Below are 22,608 nucleotides of genomic sequence, written 5' to 3'. Positions count from 1 at the left end.
TTTCCTTCATCAGGTCAGTAGATTCATCTTGGTTTTCACAGCTGTCAGTCATGCAAATTCTGGGTGGAGACTCAGGAATACCATTGCACTAAGATGTAGAAGGAATCTTCATCACTGTTTCTGTAACAATTTTGTTTTACCATTTAAGGTTGTTAGCCCTCAGAGGAACCCTTAAACCTGGAGGACTGGTAGGCCACTATTAGCCTCTCCTCTACCCTTTGATCTGTTTGGCATGGGTGATCCTATCAAGAGTCAAAGCCCTGACTGCAGCCAGAATACGCTAGCTCTCCTTGTCATTGAGATACGCAAGCCTCCAAACCCTATGCCAAGGTTGTCGTCCTCTTGGAGGCACTAAAATGCATAGTGTTAATATCTGGTCTGTTTTTGATTATCATGTTTAGGAGAAGAAGGTTAGCCAGCACAATGGAAGAAGTTTCTGAGATCTTGTAGTAATGGAGTTGGAAAACTAACAAAGTTGGCAGATAGGAGTACTTGAAAAGCAGCACCTCTCAAAATGAATCCGGTGCACTGTACTTAAATTTGCGTTGATTTTCAGTTCAGCCCTGGAGCAAAACTTGAATACATATCCTGTGAAAAATGCTGTACTGCTTACAAATTAACTAAGTCAGAATGGATTCTTAGAATTGGGAAAAAGAATTGTGGCACAAAAGGACATTAATTATTTGCACTTGTCTTGAAGAATAATTTCAAAATATGGAAACGTAGTTTACAGATCAAATGCACCTTTTGATTTTGGCATACAAATCAACTTCTGTTATTTAGACTGATCATTAATAATTCTAAGTTAAGATGTGTGATCACCAATAACCCAGTTTCTTCGAATAAGCATGCACCAAATACATACTAAATAATAAGGCATTAAAAGCAAGTATGAGACATCAGCACCTACGTGAATCTTGATGGTAAAGATACAAGCAATGACAACTTGCTGACAAGTAGATTACAGGCTGTCAAAAGGTTACAAATGCCTAATTTATGGACACCCATAAATATGAATGAGCTCTCATAATATTACTAAATTCAAAATTCTGACGTATATACATATATTTATTCCTACAAATGACAGAACTAGTTTCCCACCTCTCACCACTTTTAGTAATCATTCTTAGCAGTTTTATGGGTTTTGGATGCCATTTATTACAATTGAGTGATTTTTTTTTTCCAATTTATGGACAAAATCAACTTGTAGAAATCATTTGTTACTTGTGATGGTCTACGAATCTGTATTAATACACTGTAGTGTAATAAATATATTTCAATGAATCTGGGACCAAAATGTGAAACAGCATTCATGTTGGAATGCAAGGCAGCAAGTTTAGTTTAATCAATTTGTTGGTTTGATAACACAAACCACGGAGGTTGGGAAGACTGAGAAGTGGTGTAAAGTTTTCCTCATTTTTAATGTCCTGGGACATTGAAAGGCCAAAATAAGGCTTAATTATAGTTTCATGCAAACCGAAGTGCATCTCTGAATGTATTTGATTGCTGATAGAGCAGTGGAATCTATTTCAAATATTAGTGACACTGATTTAAAAACTTTAAGTTATAAGGTCATGGCAAAAGGAAGTGAGTTGTGAGGAGGAATGTAGATTTTATCTTGTGGTACTATTTCGCTGAGAAATTAAGCAACAGCTGCCTGCATTTGGGCATCATCTTCATCACAAGGTTTCATGGAAGTCTCATCAGAGAAAGTCTGGCTAAAAACCACCGCAGTATTTGAAGGACAGGTAATAAAAAAGTTTGATAAGAGACATTTAAAGAGCAAAAAGGTGAAGTTATTACACTGGTTGCTGAAAGATGACAAACAAATGTAGGTCTAAGATGATGCTTGTTTGAGATAGGTAACTGTTTTTGACAGCCTCATGTTTCTGGAGCAGAGGATAGCCAAGGTGTACAGAAGCGAGATATATCAGCTGGTTAAGTGGTTTCACAACAACTTCCTTGCATTCAACATCAGTAAGACCAAGGAATTGATTGTGGACTTCAGGAAGGGTAAGTCAAGGAAACACACATCAGTCCTCATTGAGGGATTAGTAGTGGAAAGGGTTTACAGTTTCAAGTTCCTGGGTGTTAGCCTGTCTGAAGATCTATCCTGGACCCAACATATTGATGCAGTTACAAGAAGGCACGACAGCAGCTATATTTCATTGGATGTTTAAGGAAACTTGGTATATTACCAACGGCACTCAAAAATGTTGCAGATGTACCATTGGGAACCTTCTAATAGGTTGCATCACCTTCTGGTAAGGAGGTGCCACCGCACAGGATCGGTAAAAGCTAAACAAGAGAAAATCTGCAGATGCTGAAAATCCAAGCACCACACACAAAATGCTGGAGGAACTCAGCAGGCCAGGCGGCTTCCGTGGAAAAGAGCGCAGTCAATGTCTCGGGCTCAGACCCTTCATCAGGACTGAAAAAAAAGATGAGGGGTCAGCAAGAGGGGAGGAAGAACCACAGCTGATCAGTGAAACCGGAAGTGAGAGGGGGAGGAGGAGTGAAGTAAGGAGCTGGGACATTGATTAGTGAAAGAGATACAGGGCGGAAGAAGGGGGAATCTTGACAAGAGAGAGCAGAATGCCATGGAAGAAAGAAAAAGAGGAGGAGCACCAAAGGGAAGTGAAAAGGTGATCGAGGGAAACGAGGAATGGTGAAGTGGGGAAGGCATTACTGGAAGTTTAAGAAATTGACGTTCATGCACGCCAACAGAGGTCAATGGAGCAGGGGTCACCAAACTTTTTTGCACCTCGGACCAGTTTAATATTGACAATATTCTTGCAGACCGGCCGATGGGGGGGTGGGGGGTGTTAATCACGACCGGAATATAGGTGATAAATCAGCTATGTCACTTATAAGTGACTAATACACTCAATTTCGTTTCTAAAAGGGATTATCTAATGAATTTAATATTAAGCACACAGTGCATACTTTCCTCGCATGAATATAGTGATAAGTGACTTATAAGTGATAAGTCAATAGCATCATAACATTTTAAGTTACATTGGGATATTAAACACACAGCACATATTTTCCTCGTACGAACATATAAAATCATTGCAGCACATCAATATCGCTGAATCAGTGGGAGCCCTGGGCTTGTTTCCCTGCAACAAGACGGTCCCATTGAGGGGTGATAGGAGACAGTGATACTCGAAGGGGGTTCCTTATGTCCAGTCTATTCCGCATTTTAGTTTTCATTGCATTCATTGCAGAAACCCCGCTTTGCAGAGATTTGATGTTGGAAATGGAAGCAACGTTTTCAGTGCTTTCGTGGCTATCTCAGGATATTCAGCCTCGACTTTGATCCAGAATGCTGGCAGAGATGTTATGTCAAACATACTTTTCAGCCCGCTGTCATTTGCAAGTTCGAGGAGTTGATCTTCATCCTGTGCTGACATGGATGATTCACCGGGGACATTCACAAATGGGTCACGGACCCATTCCTTTGCACGTGTTGGGTCATTTGCAGTTGGAAAGTAATGCTCGAATTCTGTCGACGGCGATGATAGATGATTGTGCACCAGCTGTGAGAAGGACGGTGCAGTCTCAGTCTCTCCCAAAATCCCAGCTAATGTTGGGAACATGTCAAATATGCCCCTGTCTACTCGCCGTCCCCACAATTTCAGTTTGGCTTTGAAAGCAGACACTTTATCTGCCAACTTGAAGATAGTTGTCATTCTCCCCTGAAGTGACAAATTGAGTTCATTGAGCTGGTTGAAGATGTCACACAGATAAGTGGGTTTTGCTATCCACTCCTCGTCACTGAAGTGTGCTGCCAGTGGTGACTTTTTTCCTTAAAGAAATCTCTGTAGCTGCTCTCTTAACTCAAAAACCCTGGCCAGGGCTCTCCCCGTTGATAGCCACCTGACTTCAGTGTGTAAGAGAAGGCATTTGTGCTCTGCATCCATTTCCTCGCAAAGCTGCTCAAACAGACATGAGTTAAGGGCTTTTGATTTGATGTGATTGATAACTTCAACATCACTCAATGTGCTGTTAAGATCAGGTGACATTTTTCGGCTAGTCAGCATTTCCCTGTGTGTGACACAGTGTGTAGACTGGCTTTCAGGAGCAACCTCTTTGACTCGGATAGTGAAACCAGACAGCCGTCCAGTCATAGCTGCAGCCCCGTCTGTGCATATTCCAACACAGAATGACCAGTCCAGTTTGCCTGACATAGTCATTCAAAGACTTGAATAGTTCTGCCCCGGTTGTGTTAGTTGGCAGCGGGAGTGCACACAACATATCCTCGTGCACATCGTCTTGAAATATATATCGCACATAAACCAGCAGTATTGCCTTGTTGTCGACATTGGTAGACTCGATATGGATAGCATACCATGGTAACTCGTTAAGCCATTCCAACCGCTGTGCTTCGATGTCCTCCGCTATGTCTTCGATTCTCCTTGAAACTGTGGTAGCTGAAAGAGAAACCTGTGCCACCTTGTTAGCTGCAGCTTCTCCCAACAGTTCACGGCATATGTCCTTGGCAGTCGGCAGAATCAATTCTTCACCAACAGTGAAAGGCTTCTTATCCTTAGCAATACGGCCAGCCACTAAGTACGACGCTCTCAGAGCAGCAGCATTTGTGGAGGTGATCGCTCTCAGCACTTGCTTCTGTCCCACTTGCTCACGTTTTTTCCACTCAAAAAACTCAACGGGTTTGTCTTTAAGTGCGGGGTGCTTGGACTCAAGGTGCCAAAGCAGTTTTGAGGGGTTCATTGCCTCATTAGACAGCTTGTCTCCACATATCACACACAGGGGGCTTGGAGTGTGTGAGTCACTGGTCGCAGTAAAGCCATATTTTATGTATGACTCGTCGTATTTTCTGTTGAAAGCAGCTTTCTTTTTTTCCCATTCTTGGCCTCAGCTGTCTCTGCATTATCATCATCGTTATGTCCCCTACCACCTCTTCCAAAGAAACTGTCAAGTGACATTTGTATTTTACTCATCGAGTAGTTGTAAGTTAATGACCGACTGATGACCTCGCGTGGGTAATGACCTTGCAAGTGTTCAAGTTCAACAGTGGGCGTGACAGGGAATGAGGAAAGGTGCAGCTGACTCATATCGTTTCATACCGCCAAATCATATTGTTCCTTTGCGGCCCGGTAGCACATGCTTTGCGGCCTGGTACCGGTCCGCAGCCCGGTGGTTGGGGACCACTAGTCTAGAGGCTACCCAAGCAGAATATAAGGTGTTGCTCCTCCAACCTGACTGTGGCTTCATCGCGACAGTAGACGAGTCAGAATAGGAAGTGGAATGAAAATTTAAATTAAAATTGTAAACTCAGCCAGCTGCATCATGGGCACTCGCCTCCCCAGCATCAAGGACAGCTTCAAAAGGTGATGCTTTAAAATGGTGGTACTCATCACCCAAGACTGCCCTCTTCTCATTGCTACCTTCAAGGAGGAGATACCGGAGACTGAAGACACACTCAACTTTTCAGTAACAGCTGCTTCGAAGTTGAAAGTTCAAAGTAAATTTATTATCAAAATACATACAGTACTGTGCAAAAGTCTCTGGCAAATATATATAGGTAGGGTGGGAGCAAAGGATGTTGAGAATGGCGGAGCGCTTTGGGAGGGATGTGGGACAAGTGGCTGAAAAGGAGTGCCCAGGGGCAGAGATTGGCAAGGGTGCAGACACACCCAGCACTGAGACACCAGGCAAGGTAACTTGATTCCAAACAATTGGTTTATTGATAATGTCTCTCTGGTGTTTTCCACTCCCTCCACCCTCCCTACCCCCCTCCCACTCTCAGTCCACCCATATCAGAATCAGGTTAACGTATACTAACGTATGTCATGAAATTTGTTTTTTTGTGCGGCAGCAGTTCAGTGCAATACATAAAATTACTACAGTACTGTGCACCCTAGCTGTATATTTGTGTTTTAGACTTTTGCACAGCACTGTAGATGTCACCATACATATACAACCCTGAGTCTTGTTTTCTTGCGGACAAACTCAGTAGATCCAATAACCATAATAGAATCAATGAAAGACCGTACCCAACAGGGCGAAAAACCAGACTGCAAAAGACAACAAACTGTACAAATACTAAAGAAATAATAATAATAACTAAATAGTTAAGCAATAAATATTGAGAACATGAAATGAAGAGTCCTTGAAAATAAGTTTATAGGTTGTGGGAAAAGTTCAGTGATGTCACTGAATAGTCCGTTCCCCTCTGACGTCAGATTTCTAAATGGACAATGAACCGGTGAACATCTATTTCCTTTCTATTTTCTCTATTCTTTTTAATTTAATCTTTCTTATAATATGTATATATACTGATTGTAATTTATAGCTTCTAAAAATTATTATGTATTGCAATGTACCACTGCTGCAAAACAACAGATTTCACGACATATGTCAGTGATATTAAACCTGATTCGGGTTCTGGATGGAAGTATTATAATAAACATATTCAGAAAGAAAAGGTCAATGATGGAATAACACCTATCTTCCTTTATATTGATCTTAAACTGCTGGTTGTACTGTGATTAAAACATCCATATTCCAGTGAGTAGGTTGATAGAGGTTCAAGTTGGACTGAATTTCAGGAAATATTATCATTTTAATGTGCTCAATCTTTAAAGCTGTATAACTAGATGCAATAATTTGCTTGTTATTTGCTTTTTGTTGATGCTGATTGTTTATTTTAGGGACCAGTTGAGAGTTTTGGATCGTGCCCGAAAGATAAACCCGAGTATGTTTGCAACAAGCTGACTAGCTGCAAAAGTTGTGCCATGGACCAAAACTGTCAGTGGGAACCGAGAAATCAAGAATGCATTCCACTACCTGGTAGGATTTCTTTTATTTTAACTTTTAACAATTTGTAGGCTGTGGTGTGAATAATTGATACCTGATACAGTTGTACAAGGTACTAGAGTTGTAGAGTCATAGTAAAGTACAGCACAGAAACAGGCCCTCCAGCCCATCTGACCTGTGCCGAACTATTTAAAACTGCCTACTCCCACCAACCAGCACTGGGATCATAGCCCTCTGTACCTCCACCATCCATGTACCTATCCATATTTAAAACTTCTCTTAAAAAAATCTTTCCTTATTGACCTGTGTTGGTTGTCAACTCTTAACCTTCATGATCTGCCAGTAAAATGATAACCATTAGTGAGAGAACAGCATGCAAATTTACTGGCTATTCATACTTGAAATAAAATTGGACTTGACAGAATTATCTGCTGGTTATTTGAGTAGCAGTAATCCCACTGTACTTTTAATTGCCTTTTTCAAATTCACTCTGTGATGTATCATGAGTGTGGTTAATGTCTATGCAGATGATAATGATATATCTGATTCTTTGTGTATTTTTCCAGTAATACCACTAGCAAAACACAGGGTTATTTTGCATTTAAGTGTACTTGAGTAATTCTAAATTATGTCACATTTGAAGAGTAATAATTGTAAAAAGCCATAAGGCACAACTTCATATCCCACTTATGCTGATCTTGCCTTGTTTTCTGTTGTGTTGCATTTGAATTATCATTATTATCAGTGATTAAAAGAGCAACCTGATTCTTTGATGTAAACTATACCCTTCCATTCTTGAGCACAGACCTGTAATTAAGTTGGGTTTTATTACTCATATAACCTACAACTAAATTTTGAATATGTAATTACTTTCTGCAAGAACAAAAATTGGTGCTTGCAATGATAGTTCTGATTTAGGCTGTACAGGAAAACTACTTTTTTTTGCATCTCTGGTTTGGTGTGTGATTGATAGCTTGTGAAGTGGATCATTGAGTTGGGAAAGGGGAATAATTTTGTTGGAGTAGGTTGGAGACTGAGAATAAAACTTGGCATCTAATTAATTTATTAACAATATTACTCGGTAGCATGTACTTGCTGTCAGTGGCCTCAAGCAATTGCCTGTGTGATTAATACAAATGTAACTCAGAATCCAGTATATCAAAATGAAAGTATGTATAACTTAGTGTATTCCATTTTGAAGTGTTCACTTTTTATCTTGGGGACTGCAGAAACAATCTGTGGAGAGAACTGGCACTTAGTGGGCAACTCGTGTCTGACAATCACCACTTCAAAAGATAGCTATGATAATGCAAAGCTGTTCTGCAGAGGTCAGAAAGCTGCATTAGTCTCACTTACGTCGCAGAAGAAAGTCGAATTTGTTCTGAAGGAATTGCAAATCATGCATGTGTTGGTGAGTAAAATGCTCTGAGCAGATTTGCTTTGTGATATTATTGTTAAAAAAACACTTTCTCCATCATGACTCAAGCAGTTTTACATGAGTAAAAGCAATGGTTTTGATTGAAATGAACTGATTTGAAAAGGTAAAGGCATCAGAGAGGGTGGTGAGTCAGTTTCTACAACTGCAGTGGTTCATTTGAAGGTGCCCTCAGTGGTAGATGGGATGTTTCAGGATTTTGACCCAATTGCAATGATGGAATAAACATTCTATGTTCCAATTGACATGGCATATGATTTGTGGGTGGAGAAATGGAGATTTTCTCGTCATGGTTTTGTCTTGTTCCTTTCTTTGGACTCCACATCTCGCGATTCTGAGGCTACGTCCATACTACGCCGGATAATTTTGAAAACGAAGCCTTTTCTCTTCGTTTTGACCCTCCGTCCACACTAAAACGGCGTTTTCATCCCCCGAAAACGGAGATTTTCAGAAACGGTCTCCAGAGTAAATAAATCTGAAAACGCCTAATATCCGTTGTAGTGTGTATGGGGTAAATGGAGAGATTTAAAAATGCTGTCATGACAACACCACCACAACAATGTTTTTTCTGCTTCTGCTTGGTACTGTGCAAGCACTGCCGGACGGCTGTTATAACACACAGTTGGTGTGAACAGCGTGAGAGTTAAATTATAAAGTGAGCTTTTTTGACTATTTAAAAACGCTGTCATGACGTGCCAGAACAGATGGCGGCAGCGTGACATTTCGTTGTTTTCTTGAACGCAACCCCCCACATAACCTAACAATTTCAGAACAGATGGCAACGAGACTGAAGCCAGAAGAGTTAGAAATGTACTCACCAAATACTTTGACCCATAGCTTACGGAATAAATAAGTATACTCACTTTGCCCTGTTTTCTGTCCTTGCTTGTATGAAGGTGGTTTACCTATTCATGCAAGTACTTCTCTGACATTAGATGTGTTACAGCCTAATGTAACATTGTATGGAAATACAAGAGAACACTGAGGCAGATGTGTTTTATACATTTAACAAGGTGCTTTATTAATGCAACAGAGTTAATCAGTTTTTCAATGTTCGTCATCAGCCGGGTCATACTGTCTGTGAACTCCCTGTTGGTTGCCTCCATACGCTCCAGTATTTGTTGTTTTTTTTCAGTTTTAAGTCCTCCTGCGCAAGAGCCAAGAGCAATTCCCTTAAAGTTTTTCTAGTCTGTAACTGGACAAACGCGCACCAAGTATACCGTTTCATCTTCGCTTGTTTTCTGTGTGTGCTGAGCATGCCCAGTAGGAGGAGGTTCGCCCAAATATCCATTTTAATGTGGACAGAGATATATTGAAAAACGCTTAGTGTGGACGCCTATCATTTTTACTCAAACCGGCGTTATCAAAATTATCTGGCGTAGTGTGGACGTAGCCTCAGTTTTATTTATTTTACTTATTTTTGTATTGGCACAGTTTTGACTTCTTCTGCACACTGGTTGCTTGGTAGTCTTCGCATGTAGTTTTTCATTGATTCTATTGTATTTTTGTTTTACTGTAAATGGCTGCAAGAAAATGTCTCAAGGTTGTATGTAGTGACATATACGTAGTTTAATAATAAATTTTCTTTGAACTTTATTTCTGCTGATGTCCTTCATGTTGTTAGAAGCTGCAAGTTCATAATAGGATCTGGATGAAGCCTTGGCACGTAGCACTAATGTTATACGAAGTACTGCTCCAATGCCGTATTTAAGTTTGCTGGTAGCACCGCTGTTGGCTGAATAAAAAGTAGTAATGATTGAAAACTTGGCTGAGTGGTGTCACAACAACATCCTCTTACTCAACGTCAGTAAAACCAGTCAGCTGATTATTATCTCTAGGAGGAAGAAGCTGGAGGTCCGTGAGCCAGTTCTTATTAGGGGATTGGAAGTGGAGAGGTTCACTAACATTAGGTTTTTGGCTTTAATATATCAGGGGATCTGTCCTGGGATTAGTAGAGAAGTATCATCACAAAGAAGGCATGACAGTGCCTCTACTTTCTCAGAAGTTTGTGTGGATTTGGCATGTTATCAGAAACTTGGAACTTATATAGATATGTAGTGGAGGGTATCCTAACTGGTTGCATCCTGTCCTGATAGGAAAACAGCAGTGTCCAGAAATAGAAAAAGCTACAGAAAGTCTTGGATATATGCCAGTTCGTCACAGGCAAAGCTCTCCAACTATTGTGTATGGAGCACTGCCACAAGAAAAGAAACTATCATAAAAGACCTTCATCATGCAGGCCATGCTGTTTTTACACTGCTACCATCGGGCTTAGGTCCCCCATCACTAGTTTCAGGAACCGTTATTACCCTACAATCATTAGGGTCCTAAACTGAGGATAACTTCAATCACTACTCTTCTGATCTACTCTGATTCTGACACTGACAGTTACACTTTCAAGGAATCTTTACAGCTCTTGTTCTTTGTATTTTTTTTATTTGCACAGTTTTTCTTGTTCTGCAAGTTGGTTGGTTGTTTGTTAGTTTTTGTCTTCTTGGGCATAGTTTTCATTCAATTCTATTGTATTTTGTTCTCTGTAATAGCCTGCAAGAAAATGAATGTCAAGGTAGTATATGGTGACATTTATGTACTTTGATAATAAATTTACTTTAAACTTTGATTAGATATGGAATGCTATCAATAAAAGCATTATAATACTTAAAGCATTAATCTAGTTTTGGTTTTGTACATACTTTATTTTTACTTCAGATTATTTTCCATTATTTTACACAGGAGCATAAAAAGCAGTAATCAATTATTCATTCCCTTTACCTGAACACTGTTGTAGAGTTGATACAGCTGTAAGATCATAGAAGATATTCACTTTAGCCCCATTCATCTACCTTTTTGTCACGTCTCTTAAAATGCTTATTAATTTTAAAACAATGCTTGCACTTCAAAATCATTAGTTGTACTTTCCCTTGCCCTGAAGACATGAGAGATAGCCGAAATGCTAAATCTGTTTGTTCAAGTGGTGTGGGAATCAATACATTTACTGCCCTTTCGAATTGTCTTTAAGAAGACAATGATAATCAACTGTGAGGAGATAAATGTGCGGACTTCAGGAACAAACTATATTTCAAATCTTTTCTATTCCATTTGCAGAAAATGTTGCACATTTTAACAGTCGTGCATCTGTTTTTATTATCACACTTTTTTTTTACAGCGCAAAACACCAATAACCCCTTGGGTTGGATTACGGAAAATAAATGTTTCTTACTGGTGCTGGGAAGATATGTCACCCTTCACGAACACATCACTGGCATGGATGATCGAGGAGCCAAGTGACGCAGGGTTTTGTGGCTACTTGGCAGAACCAAACTATGCTGGTTTGAAAGCAGCTACCTGCATCAATTTAGTGAATGGAAGTGTGTGTGAAAGACCAGGTGAGTACTCTGGCAAATCGTAAGGTATGTGCTTAAACAGTTTACTGAATTCCCTAAATAATCTGCAGCAATCCGTAATTAAGAACAAGAATAAAATTCATGTTAAATATTACATATAATCCTGAATTGGAAATATCAGCATTGTGGCTTGGCCTATATTATGGAACTCCTTACCCAACAACACTATAGAGAAATCTTTGCCAGCAGAATTACAAGATTAATACACAAAAATGCTGGAGAAACTCAGCAAGTCTTGGCCTAAGACATTGACTTATTATTCAATTCAATTAAATTCAAGTCAAGTTTAATTATCATTAAGTCATACATGAATACCCAAGCGAGACGGTGTTACTCCAGGGCCAAGGTGAAAAATACAGTATCAACAGTCACACAGTACAAAGCACACAAAGCATGTACAAGATGGCCGTAAAATACAACCATGCAAAAAAAAAAGTCCAGACCCTGAGTCTGTGATTGTAGTCGAAATCTGTAATCGACCACAGTATAGCTTATCTTCTGCCGAGCAAACACTGCGGGGGTTGGGGGGTGGGTGTAGCACACTGACTCCAAACTGGACGCCGTGCCACACCTTCCCCAGTGTAGTGCATCAGCTCTGACGCATCTCTCGTGGTGGCTGCAAGCAGGCAAGCCCATGGCTTGAGGCCTAGTGTTCGCTATTTTTCTCCATGGATGCTGAGTTCCTCCAGCACTTCGTGTTTCTCTGGATTTAAGCCATCTGCAGGATCTCTTGTCTTTAGCATTACAGGATTAGAATTTAATAATTTAATGGTTTTGGGTCACTAAACAATTAGCAAATTGATCAGGACAAACAACATGGTTATTATCCATATGTTCAAGCTAGTAGACGATTGCAAAAAACCGTGCTTAATAATTATTCTCTCAAATAATTCATGAAATTTTGGTGCTTGACCCTGGTGATTCTGACCTGCAATTTGGCCAAAGTGTAACATTGAATGTCTTGTAGAGACTGAATAACTGGAAGATTGAGTATTTCAATCTTAAAAGGATGCCAACTGGATCAGCACAATATTTTAAACAAAAAGATGTACTGAAAAAGTAAAGTAAATCCAATCCCAAGAGCTTTATTTGTTCATATGAGATGGGAAACATATTGGATGATCATAGGTTCATAATGATACCCAAAGATTTTAATCATTGTTATTAACTTGTTAACACTTGGAATGAATTTGAAGGTAAGTGGAACTCTGAAATTAATTAAAGTCTTATTGAGTTGTATCATTAGGGTGAAAGCAAGATTAATGAATTTATTATTACCTAGCTCCAAGGGTCTTTCGATATTTTTAATAGAAAGATATCTTTAGGAAGTCACGTGGTAGAATGTAGTCATTGTGCCACATCAAGACACCAACATTTTGGTTAATAGTCATGTACAATATCAAGACAGCACCATTTTGGTCAATAGTCATTGTGCAATATCAAGACACCAACATTATATTCAGCAGTAATTGTCAGGAAACATCAGGTAACCAACATTTTGGTATAGCTATCAGCTTTCCCATTGATCCAGATCAGAACTAGATAAAGGGTGAACATTAAGGGGAAAAAAATCTACATTTATGTATTTTTTTTAGGAATATGAACAATTCTAATCAACTGAAGTACAATGTAATTTGGATTAATTTGATACTTATAGATCATTGCTTTATATTAGGGAAAACGGCAGACCCAGCTTGGAGTTGTGTTAGTGTGGAGGTGGATGGTGGTACTAGGAAGTGGGGGGGGGAGTCAGAAAAGGTAACTGAAAAATTTTATGGGTTGAAAATCTGAAATACTCCTGTGAGTAATTAACAATTAGAGTAGAACCTTGAGGGAAAGAGAAAAAGTTGTCATTTCAGCTCGCTAGCTTAGGTTCAGAAGATAATAACATTTAATATACCATAGTAACACACAAATAAATGCTGGAGGAACTCAACAGTTGGGGCATCATCTATGGGAGATAAATGGCCAACATTTCGGTGCAAGCCCCTTCATCAGGAGTCAACCATTTATTCCCTCTGTAGATGCTGCCTGACGTGCCGAGTTCCTCCAGCATTTTGTGTATGTTACACTGGACTTCCAGCATCCTCAGAATCTCTTGTGTTTATGACATGTAAGAACACAAGAAAGAGGTGCAGTAACATGCAATTGAAGCCTCTGTGCCTGCACTGCTGTTCAGTAAGATCATGGCTGATACTTTACCACAGCATCACTTTCTATGCTAATCCTATGTCATGATTTTTTAAAAATCTAACTTTTTTTCATTTTTTTTTGCAATGAGTTTTTCAGCAGTGGAAGTGAGGTTTACATCTGATCATCATTTGGTTGAAGGAAAGGATATTCCATGTTTAGACTTAGGAAATTAAAATATTTCAGAAACTAAGGTTTGATTTCTTCAATTTGCAGCAAACCACAGTGCCATTCAGTGTCGTACGCCATGTGCATTGCGAACAGGGTGCACTGAATGTACAAATTCGAACACGGAGTGTATGTGGTGCAGTAACATGAAGCAATGTGTTGATGCCAATGCGTATGTGGCTTCCTTTCCTTTTGGGCAATGCATGGAATGGTCTACTTCCAACAACTGTTCACGTAAGTAATAGAAAATCTTGTATTATTGTTTGTGATTTCTACCGTAATTATCAGTATAAACATCATTTGTTGACCTATGTCCAGCTACAGCATTGCTTTCTCTTTTTGCACTGAAGGAAGTCAAAGGGGTATAAGTTTAAGGTGATTGAAGGAACTTACAGGAGGGGGTTGTCAGGGCTCGGTGACGGGTACATGGAACAGTCTGGTGGTAGAGGCAGACACATTAGGGACATTTAAGAAACATTTGTAGGCACAGGGATGATAGAAACACGGAAGGCTATGTGGGAGGGAAGGACTAGATTGCTCTTGGAGTAGGTGAAAAGGTCAGCACAATGTTGTGAACCAAAGGGCCTGTTCTCTGCTGTAATGTTCTATATTTTGCATTCTAAAATGAAAATACAGTAAATGCTGGAAGTCAGATATGAGAATGGAATTGGTACTATTTTCCTGACAGTAACTTGCATAAGTAAATATTCTTCCTGTGAATACGCATCACTAATTTTTGTAGTCCTTGGCCACGAAGGTTCAACAGCCTATTTGCTTAATGTCTCAGAGCTGCTACTAAAATGATGAGCAAAAAGAGCAGTCCCATATCTTCACTCTTCATTCTCAGCTGAGGGGTGTAAATTGCAGTATTTTTGATGCCCAGTCTGTGATTATTTGACAAACTGTTGATCAGCCATTGAATTAGCAGCATCTTTAGTCTCAAATTCAGCAGTGGTTGTGGGCTTCCTCAGAAGATCTGCATTTATTGCCTATCCCTATCTGTTCTTGAGGTGGAGACATTTGTGTTTTGAACTTGTGGACAAGTAACTCAAATGGTGTTGGACATCGGATTCCAGGATTTTGCCATTTTCAGTCATAACTTGACCATGAGGACCTGTAAGTTAAGAAAGTAAGACACAGGAATTTGAAGTAAAAGAATGCTATTCCGTCCCTTGTGCCTGTACTATACATACCATGGCTGCTCTTTCACCTCTGGCACTTCCTGTGCCACTCGATTCCCTTAATATCTAAAAATCTATTGATCTCAGAGAATGAACCTGCACAGCCTCCAAAGGCAGAGAATTCCAAAAATTCATAATTCTCTGGATGAAGGAACTTCTTCCCACTTCAGTCTTCAATGGGTGATTCTTCCTTTTGATATTGTGATCCCTGGATATGGATATCAGATAGAAAACCAACTGTATACAGGTTTCCCCCGCCACCCAAAGGTAGAGCGTTCCTATGAAACGGTTCATAAGCCGAAATGTCGTAAAGCGAAGAAGCAATTACCATTTATTTATATGGGAAAATTTTGTGAGCATTCGCAGACCCAAAAATAACCTACCAAATCATGCCAAATAACACATAAAACCTAAAATAACAGTAACATATAGTAAAAGCAAGAATGATATGATAAATACACAGCCTATATAAAGTAGAAATACTTTTCCACAATCATTACTGAACTGTTCTCCGGAGCGAAAATCTCACGCAAGCGTCGTTGGCAGAAAATCTCACGCAAGCGCTGTTGGCAAAAACACGCGCAAGCGCTCTCCAGTAACCTTTAAGCTATGAAGCTGCCAAATCATACCAAATAAAACGTAAAAATACACAGACTATATAAAGTAGAAATAATGTATGTACAGTGTAGTATCACTTACCGGAATTGGTTCAGCGCCAAGCACACTGATGATGGTGTGCTAGACTGAGTCGTCGGAGTTTGCGTGGTGCAGTGGCCCCCCCACTCTCCAGGCCGCTGAGCGATACACTGCCACGAAGAATGCAGGGGTCCAGCGGTAACCGGGAGGTACACAGCACATATTTAAGAAAAAAGCCAAAACAAACATGCTAATTAATTAGGTGCCACCCGTAATTGTCGGCCCAGATCAGTGCCGTTTTCTGATTGCGTCGTCTCTGATCTGGGCCGACAATTACGTGTCGGCGGCACCTAATTAATTAGCATGTTTATTTCAGCTTTTTTCTTAAAGATGTGCTGTGTGCCTCCTGGCTACCTTTGCATTCTCCGCGAATCGGTATCTGTCCGTGGCCTGGGGGTTGGGGTGGTGGGACACTGGGGTGTCATCTCGTCGTCTCTTTCCATTAGAGCAGGCAGCTCATCTTCTCCTATGACTGCCCGCCTCGATGTCGAAGGTAGAGGTTCGTCATCTGCTGTGGCTGATGTGGAAGGCTTGCTTGACTGCTGAGCCTCGCGTATTTTTCTACCACACAGTTCTTTAATAAGGACTCAAACCATCCTGCAAATATCCCTTAAACCGACGTACCCTTTCAAAATTAAAGTTGTACTTTATCATTACTCATTCGGTTTCGATTGTTATCCTTTTTTCTTCCAATTGCATCAGCTCTTCATCTGTCAATTCTTGGTGATGGGATGCCAAAACCTCTTCAACATCATCTTCGTCAACTTCCACAAGCCAAACTCAAGTTGTCCTTACTTAGTTCACCACGATCAAAACGCTTAATTATGTCTAGTTTTACCGTGAGTGTAACACCCTTACGAGCTCTTTCAGGCTTTTCTGATACCATAGAACTCATCTTGCAAGCGGCTGCTCACAGGCTCGTGTTTAAGCAATGCCAGTGAGAATCCGGGGGAGAGTGGCTGCTTGGGGCGCACTGCCTTTTATCATGCGCTGAATTTTTTTTTCGTAACAGTGAAAACACCTTCTGAAAGCAAAAATGGGGTACTAATGTAGGTCTTTAGTCACAGTGAGGTTTCGTAAAGCGAACATTCGAAAAGCGGGGGACACCTGTATCTACCTGGTAAAGCCCAATCTACATTTTGTACATCTGATTCTTCTCCATTCTTCCAGTATTTAACACTGTCTGTCTACTCTCTTTCAATGACCTCCCAGCATTACACCTTTGCTGAACTCTTTTCCTTGTGAGGGAGACCAGTTGAACATCCCTGATGCAACCGGATCAGAAAATCTCAGCTTTTGTGCAAATCCTCATGTGATGAAATCCAGTATCAGCTCTGCTTTCCTTAATGCTTGCATGCTTGCTGTACCTGAATGTTGTCTTCCCATGATGAGCATACTCAGATCCCATTGCTGTATGTGACCCTTATATACTACCACAAACCAATGCAGTCTAAACATTCTGTGCACTTTCCTTACTACTTTACCTACTTGTGTTGCAACTTCCAGGTAGGTTTTGGCTCATAATAGATTTCAGTATTTTCAGTACCACCATTGTCAGACTAAGTAATCAGTAGGTGCTGCTTCTCCCTTCCTTCATTCTTTAATGATAGGGTTATATTTACTCTAATTTCACATCTGCTACTCTGCAAACTATGGGAACCTTTGGAGTTTTGGAAGATGGCTTCCATTATATCTAAAGCCACCTCCTTCAAAACCCAGGTCATCAGATCCTTGGGATTTATCGACTTCCAGTCCCATTAATCTCTCCCGTGTAAGTTTTTTTTTTACTTTTGATAATTTCTTTAATTTCCTCTATGCATATTAGCTTTTAAATGATTTGGTGTGTTTTAAAACTAATTATAAAACTAGCTGCCGTCAAGTTAACAACCTAAAATTGAAATCACACCAATCTTTCACAGCCTGGTGTGCTTTATTTCAGTAGTTACTTTGACATTGGAGTCTGGTATACTTCCCAGCTACTGTAAAGTGAAACTACATATATAACACCACAAATCAAGTAACAGTCCATTAAACCGTGATTCCAGATTCTCAGAAGGACTAACCTTCAGAACGTCAAATAACTTAACAGGAGAGATGGGTCTGTTGTCAGTGTGGAAAGTAGGTTCAGTTAATTCATTGTTGTATATCTCGCAGATTAATATGATTGATGTATTTTCTTCATTGCCAGCTTGATGGCAGAAGGCTGAATTATATTAATAAATTATAGCAGCATTAAGTATTATGCTCTACGTTATGAGTTCTTGAAGGCAATGAAGTCAGTTTTCATAAAATAAATTTGCTAACCATCAGACACCCAAATAAATGTATTAATTACGTTTTTTGAAAACTGCTTGGTAGCGCACTTAACAGCTAGCCCTGCTTTGGCAGGTGAACAACTTAACCATGGTGACTCAGTGTGTAATTGACGTGATGTTCTTCAATTAAGATAAGATCTTATCTGTTTCGATAATTGAAGTAATACGATGATCTTTAATGAACATGCCATGCAGAGCAGAAAGCTCTGTCTTGCTCGCTTAGCTAACACAAACAAAAATGCCTAATTTTGGAGATAAAGTTGCAATTTTTATCTGTTTGCATGCATTTGATTTTGGTATGTATTAACATAGTTCTAGTTTTAAAATTATGCTCTTATTTCACATATCTTTCAGAAGAAAAAAAATCAGCATCAGACTGAATATATACAAAAGAGAAACAAATGAGTGAAAGGGCAGGTATAGATTGGAGGCGAAATTTAACAGGAATCTAGAGGTCTAATGCAGGCATGTTAATATTTTTTAAAGTTTTTGTATGGAGGTGTTCAGGAATTGAAATGTAGATCTGTTGATGGAGACAGAAAGCATATTAGAAATTCAAATGAGTAATTGGGAAATATAAGCAGTTGATAGATACATGATAAGAATATTTTAAGCATATGAGCCAGGGAAAACTGTCAGTACTTAACGTAGGTGTATCATCTAACCTGGATTGGTTACATGGTAGGTTGCTAAGGTGGATTATCTGATGGATAAAATTTTGACAGGTTATTAAGGGGTAAGGAAGTTTTTTACTCAGAGTGGTGAGTGTGTGGAATGGGCTGCCAGCAACGGTGGTGGAGGCGGATACGATAGAGTCTATTAAGAGACTTTTAGATAGGTACATGGAGCTTAGTAAAATAGAGGCCTGTAGGTAAGCCTAGTAATTTTGAATTTAGAGACATGTTCGGCACAACTCTGTGGGTCGAAGGGCCTGTATTGTGCTGTAGGTTTTCTATGTTTCTATGAAGCTCTTCCTTTTCCACTTAATACAAGAGTGAAAAGATTTTAAGTAATTGGCTTGAAAGATCTTTTAATCATTGAGTTATTATGGAAAAAAAAACTGCCTGTGGATGTTGTGGATTTCAAGAAGTAATTGATTGAATATTTAATGTTAACATATTTGTATGTCGATAGATACAGGTAACAGGTAACCATAAAGAAGACAGCTTGTACCACCGATTGCCATTGATTTTGTTCTATTGAGATACAAACTCCCTGAAGCCTGCAATTATACCAGGCTTCAAAAGCTAAGGATTGTTATATGTTCACCGACAAATAAGCCTATCAAGTTTGAGCTGTTTCACTTCCCTTTTGGGCTTCATTTCAAAGCTATTGACCGTAATAAGACAGTAATGAGTGAGAGTTTCCATCTGGGAGTATATTACACAATTCTATAATGGAAAATACTGGCTGATAAAGATATTTAAATCTTTGAATTCTATTGTGGAGATATCCAGCAAGCCAGGGAACCTCTGTGGAGAAAGAAACAGTTAGTGTTTCAGGTTGACAAAATCAGAGCAACCAAAAAAAAATTAGAAATCAAATGTGTTTTAAATTGCTAAGAAGGGAAAAGAGTGGAGAAAACAAGGAGTATCTGTGAAAGAGTAGAGATCAAGGTGTAAATGGTGTTGGGGCCATCTGATGAAGGATGGTGAATGCTTGTTTATTTCAGATAATCTGTCATTTGGGAGATAAAAGGAGATATGAAAACAGAGGAGGAAAGATGAAAAATGAACTATGTTGGATATGAAATACACAGCAGAGAAACAAGCAGTAGATGCTGTGAATCTTCATGTTCTTGTGATTTCATTTCTCTTCCCAGTCCATATTTTTTCTGTGATTCTTTTTGATTTTTCCCTCTCTAGTCCCAAGTGATCAATCTTCAGCTGAGGCCTCAACTTTATCCCTTTACATCCCCATCTAAATGTATTCTAAGCCTGATATGAAGTTAGCTCTCTTTCTGCTTCCTCTTTCTCTGCACCCATTTGTTTGGTCAGGAATCTTCATGACTGACCATGCACCATTTTATGAACCACGTCAACCCCATCTTCTTACTTTCTGTGGACTGTTCATTATGATATTGATCATAATTTTTACTTTCACTTCTGGGAGGATCGTGCCTTTCAAAAGAACCAACTTCAAATAGAAGCCTTGGAACTGTTAATCGATTGTCCCTCTACAAATCATGATTGAGCTGCTGAATTTTCACATTTTTGTTTTCATTTCGGATTTAGGAATCTGCATTTTTTCCCTAAATATATCTGGAGTCTTTACTTCTGCACGATAGATGCATAATTGTAACTCTGGCATTAACTTTGGTCGTGTTGCAGCTGTATGTAGAGGTAAAAAACAGTGTTGTAGATGTGCTGGAGAACATGATTATGGTAATTGTGGGGAAGGCAGAAGGCCAAAATGTATCAGTTGTGGAGGGGAATTATGCATGTTGTCCTGTGTATAAGGAAAATGTGGGAGTGCAGCATGTTCGGGTAGAAAGGGCATGTCATATGCAGAGGCTCTTAAGAAAGTACAGTGTCAATGGAAGCTATTAATATCCAGAATATAGATAGAGTTAAAAAATACATGTGGACTAAGATGTTAACTGTCCTGTGCTATCACCAGTGGGATCATCAGTTGATCTGCCACCTGTCTTCAGGAGTTTCGGCCCGCTTATGATCAAGACTCTCTCGAGGTGGTGGGCCAGCAGTGCTAAAGCACCACCTCCCACTGGTGAGCTTAAAAACTTGGCATCTGTCTCTATCAGAGTTGTTGGTCACTTCCATCCAACAGATAGTCTGCTGTTTAGGTGTCTATGCAACTACTGAAGGGTTTGCAAGATATGTGTACACTGTCTGACTATCTGCCCCTCTGGACATACTTGGTCCACACTCATGCTGATCCTTTCTCTGCTGCCTCAGCTGCAGTCCTGCTGGTTGACTTGATCTCTCTTCTGGTGAAGCCAAGGTCACGCAGCCACTTCTGGAAAGTGAACGCAATAAACCCACGGCAGCCTACTTGAAATGGATAGCATGAGACCTTCCACCCTCTGTCTCTGCATTCTGATCTTAATTCTGCATATTTGGTTAACTTGCGCTCATGGGCTTCATGGATGTTGTCTTCCCAGGGGACTGTGAGTTCACCAATAACCACTTCTGTACTGGTGTCAGACCATAAGATTATATCTGGACGCAATGTGGTGAAAGCTATTTGCTCTGAGAAACTGCCTTTCCTGTCCAGGTCGGCCTTGACACACCAATCATTGGCTGAAAAGTATGGTTAATCGTGAGCCTGCGCTGTACACCCTTGACTTGGAACCTTCTTTCACAAACTATATGTGATGTTCTGTGCAACATGGGACATGAGATAAGTTGTGCTGCAGTACTCTCCGCTCAACCGCTTCTGTTACAACTTTGAGAATGTTGTTATGTCTCCAAGTGTACATGCCGCTGGAAAGATCGACTCTGCATGCACTCAAGATATGTTGAAGTGTTCCCTTCTTGCCACAGGCAGCACACCTGTCTGTCTTATCTTCATACCAGGTGCTGAGGTTGGCAGGTGTTGGGAGCAGATCGTACGCTGCTCTGCATAGAAAAGAAATGCGGGGCGGTTCCATCTGCCACAGAACATTCCAAGATAGATGTTGTTGTTCAACACTTTCCCATCAGGTCCAAGCCCCTTGTTTGGCCAGGCCAGCCATTTTAGCTAACCTCTTCTCCTCTTCTACCTCTCGTATTTCTTGTGTTACAAGCTCACGGTGCTCCTTACCTGTAGAAGATTGCCACCAGTTGCGGGTTGTCCATCCAGGTCCCTGGCGGCCTAGCTGGATAGCCCCAACCGTCTCCTTGTGCTTCAATCTAGACTCTGCCTCATCAACTGCTACACGGGCTGACCGCTTCCTGCCTGATCTCACGTCCGGCTGGGTGTTCTTGATGACAGGGTCTTTTGAGTCTCGAAGCATCAAGGATGATCTTACCTTGGCTACCTTGACCTCTTCAACAAGGGATTGCACTGGGATGGTAAGCTTTGTCTGGCTACTGTGGATTGCAACGTTGGTGAGGCTGCTCGGTACTCCAAGCCACTTCTTCACATACTTGTTGATCTTCCGTTCCATTGCCTCAACGTGGGACATTGCCACTTCAGAGACAGTTAGTGGCCACATTATCCGTGACATCAGTCCGTACTGCGAGCACCACAACTTCAATTTGCCAGGCAAGCCACACTTGTCAACGGACATCAGACCTCTGCTGATCTGTTCTCCTGTCTCTTGAACCCTCTTGGTGTCTCTCAGCTCCTCTGTGTACCTTCGCCCGAGGCTCTTAACTGGTTGGTCCTGAATGGATGGAATCTCCTCTCCACAAAGGGTGAAATGAAAGTCAACTAGCTTTCCTCTCCTAAGAACAAGGCTCCTTGACTTCTTGGTCTTGAACATCCTTCCC

General features: G+C 40.3%; 1 protein-coding gene across 3 annotated transcripts in view; it reads left to right on the top strand.

Annotated features, from left to right (window-relative positions):
- atrn (attractin) overlaps nucleotides 1-22,608 on the top strand; it is a 415,178-nt gene that overhangs the window by 192,042 nt on the left and 200,528 nt on the right. For all 3 annotated transcript variants that reach the window (XM_063047121.1, XM_063047122.1, XM_063047124.1), the window contains exons 14-17: nucleotides 6,681-6,819; nucleotides 8,016-8,197; nucleotides 11,388-11,607; nucleotides 14,032-14,217. In XM_063047121.1, coding sequence (XP_062903191.1) covers nucleotides 6,681-6,819; nucleotides 8,016-8,197; nucleotides 11,388-11,607; nucleotides 14,032-14,217 — 727 coding nt within the window. The remainder of the gene's footprint in view (nucleotides 1-6,680; nucleotides 6,820-8,015; nucleotides 8,198-11,387; nucleotides 11,608-14,031; nucleotides 14,218-22,608) is intronic.

This window comes from Mobula hypostoma, chromosome 4 (genome assembly GCF_963921235.1).
Source record: "Mobula hypostoma chromosome 4, sMobHyp1.1, whole genome shotgun sequence".
NCBI lineage: Eukaryota > Metazoa > Chordata > Chondrichthyes > Myliobatiformes > Myliobatidae > Mobula > Mobula hypostoma.
This window is presented reverse-complemented; position numbering and strand designations above follow the sequence as displayed.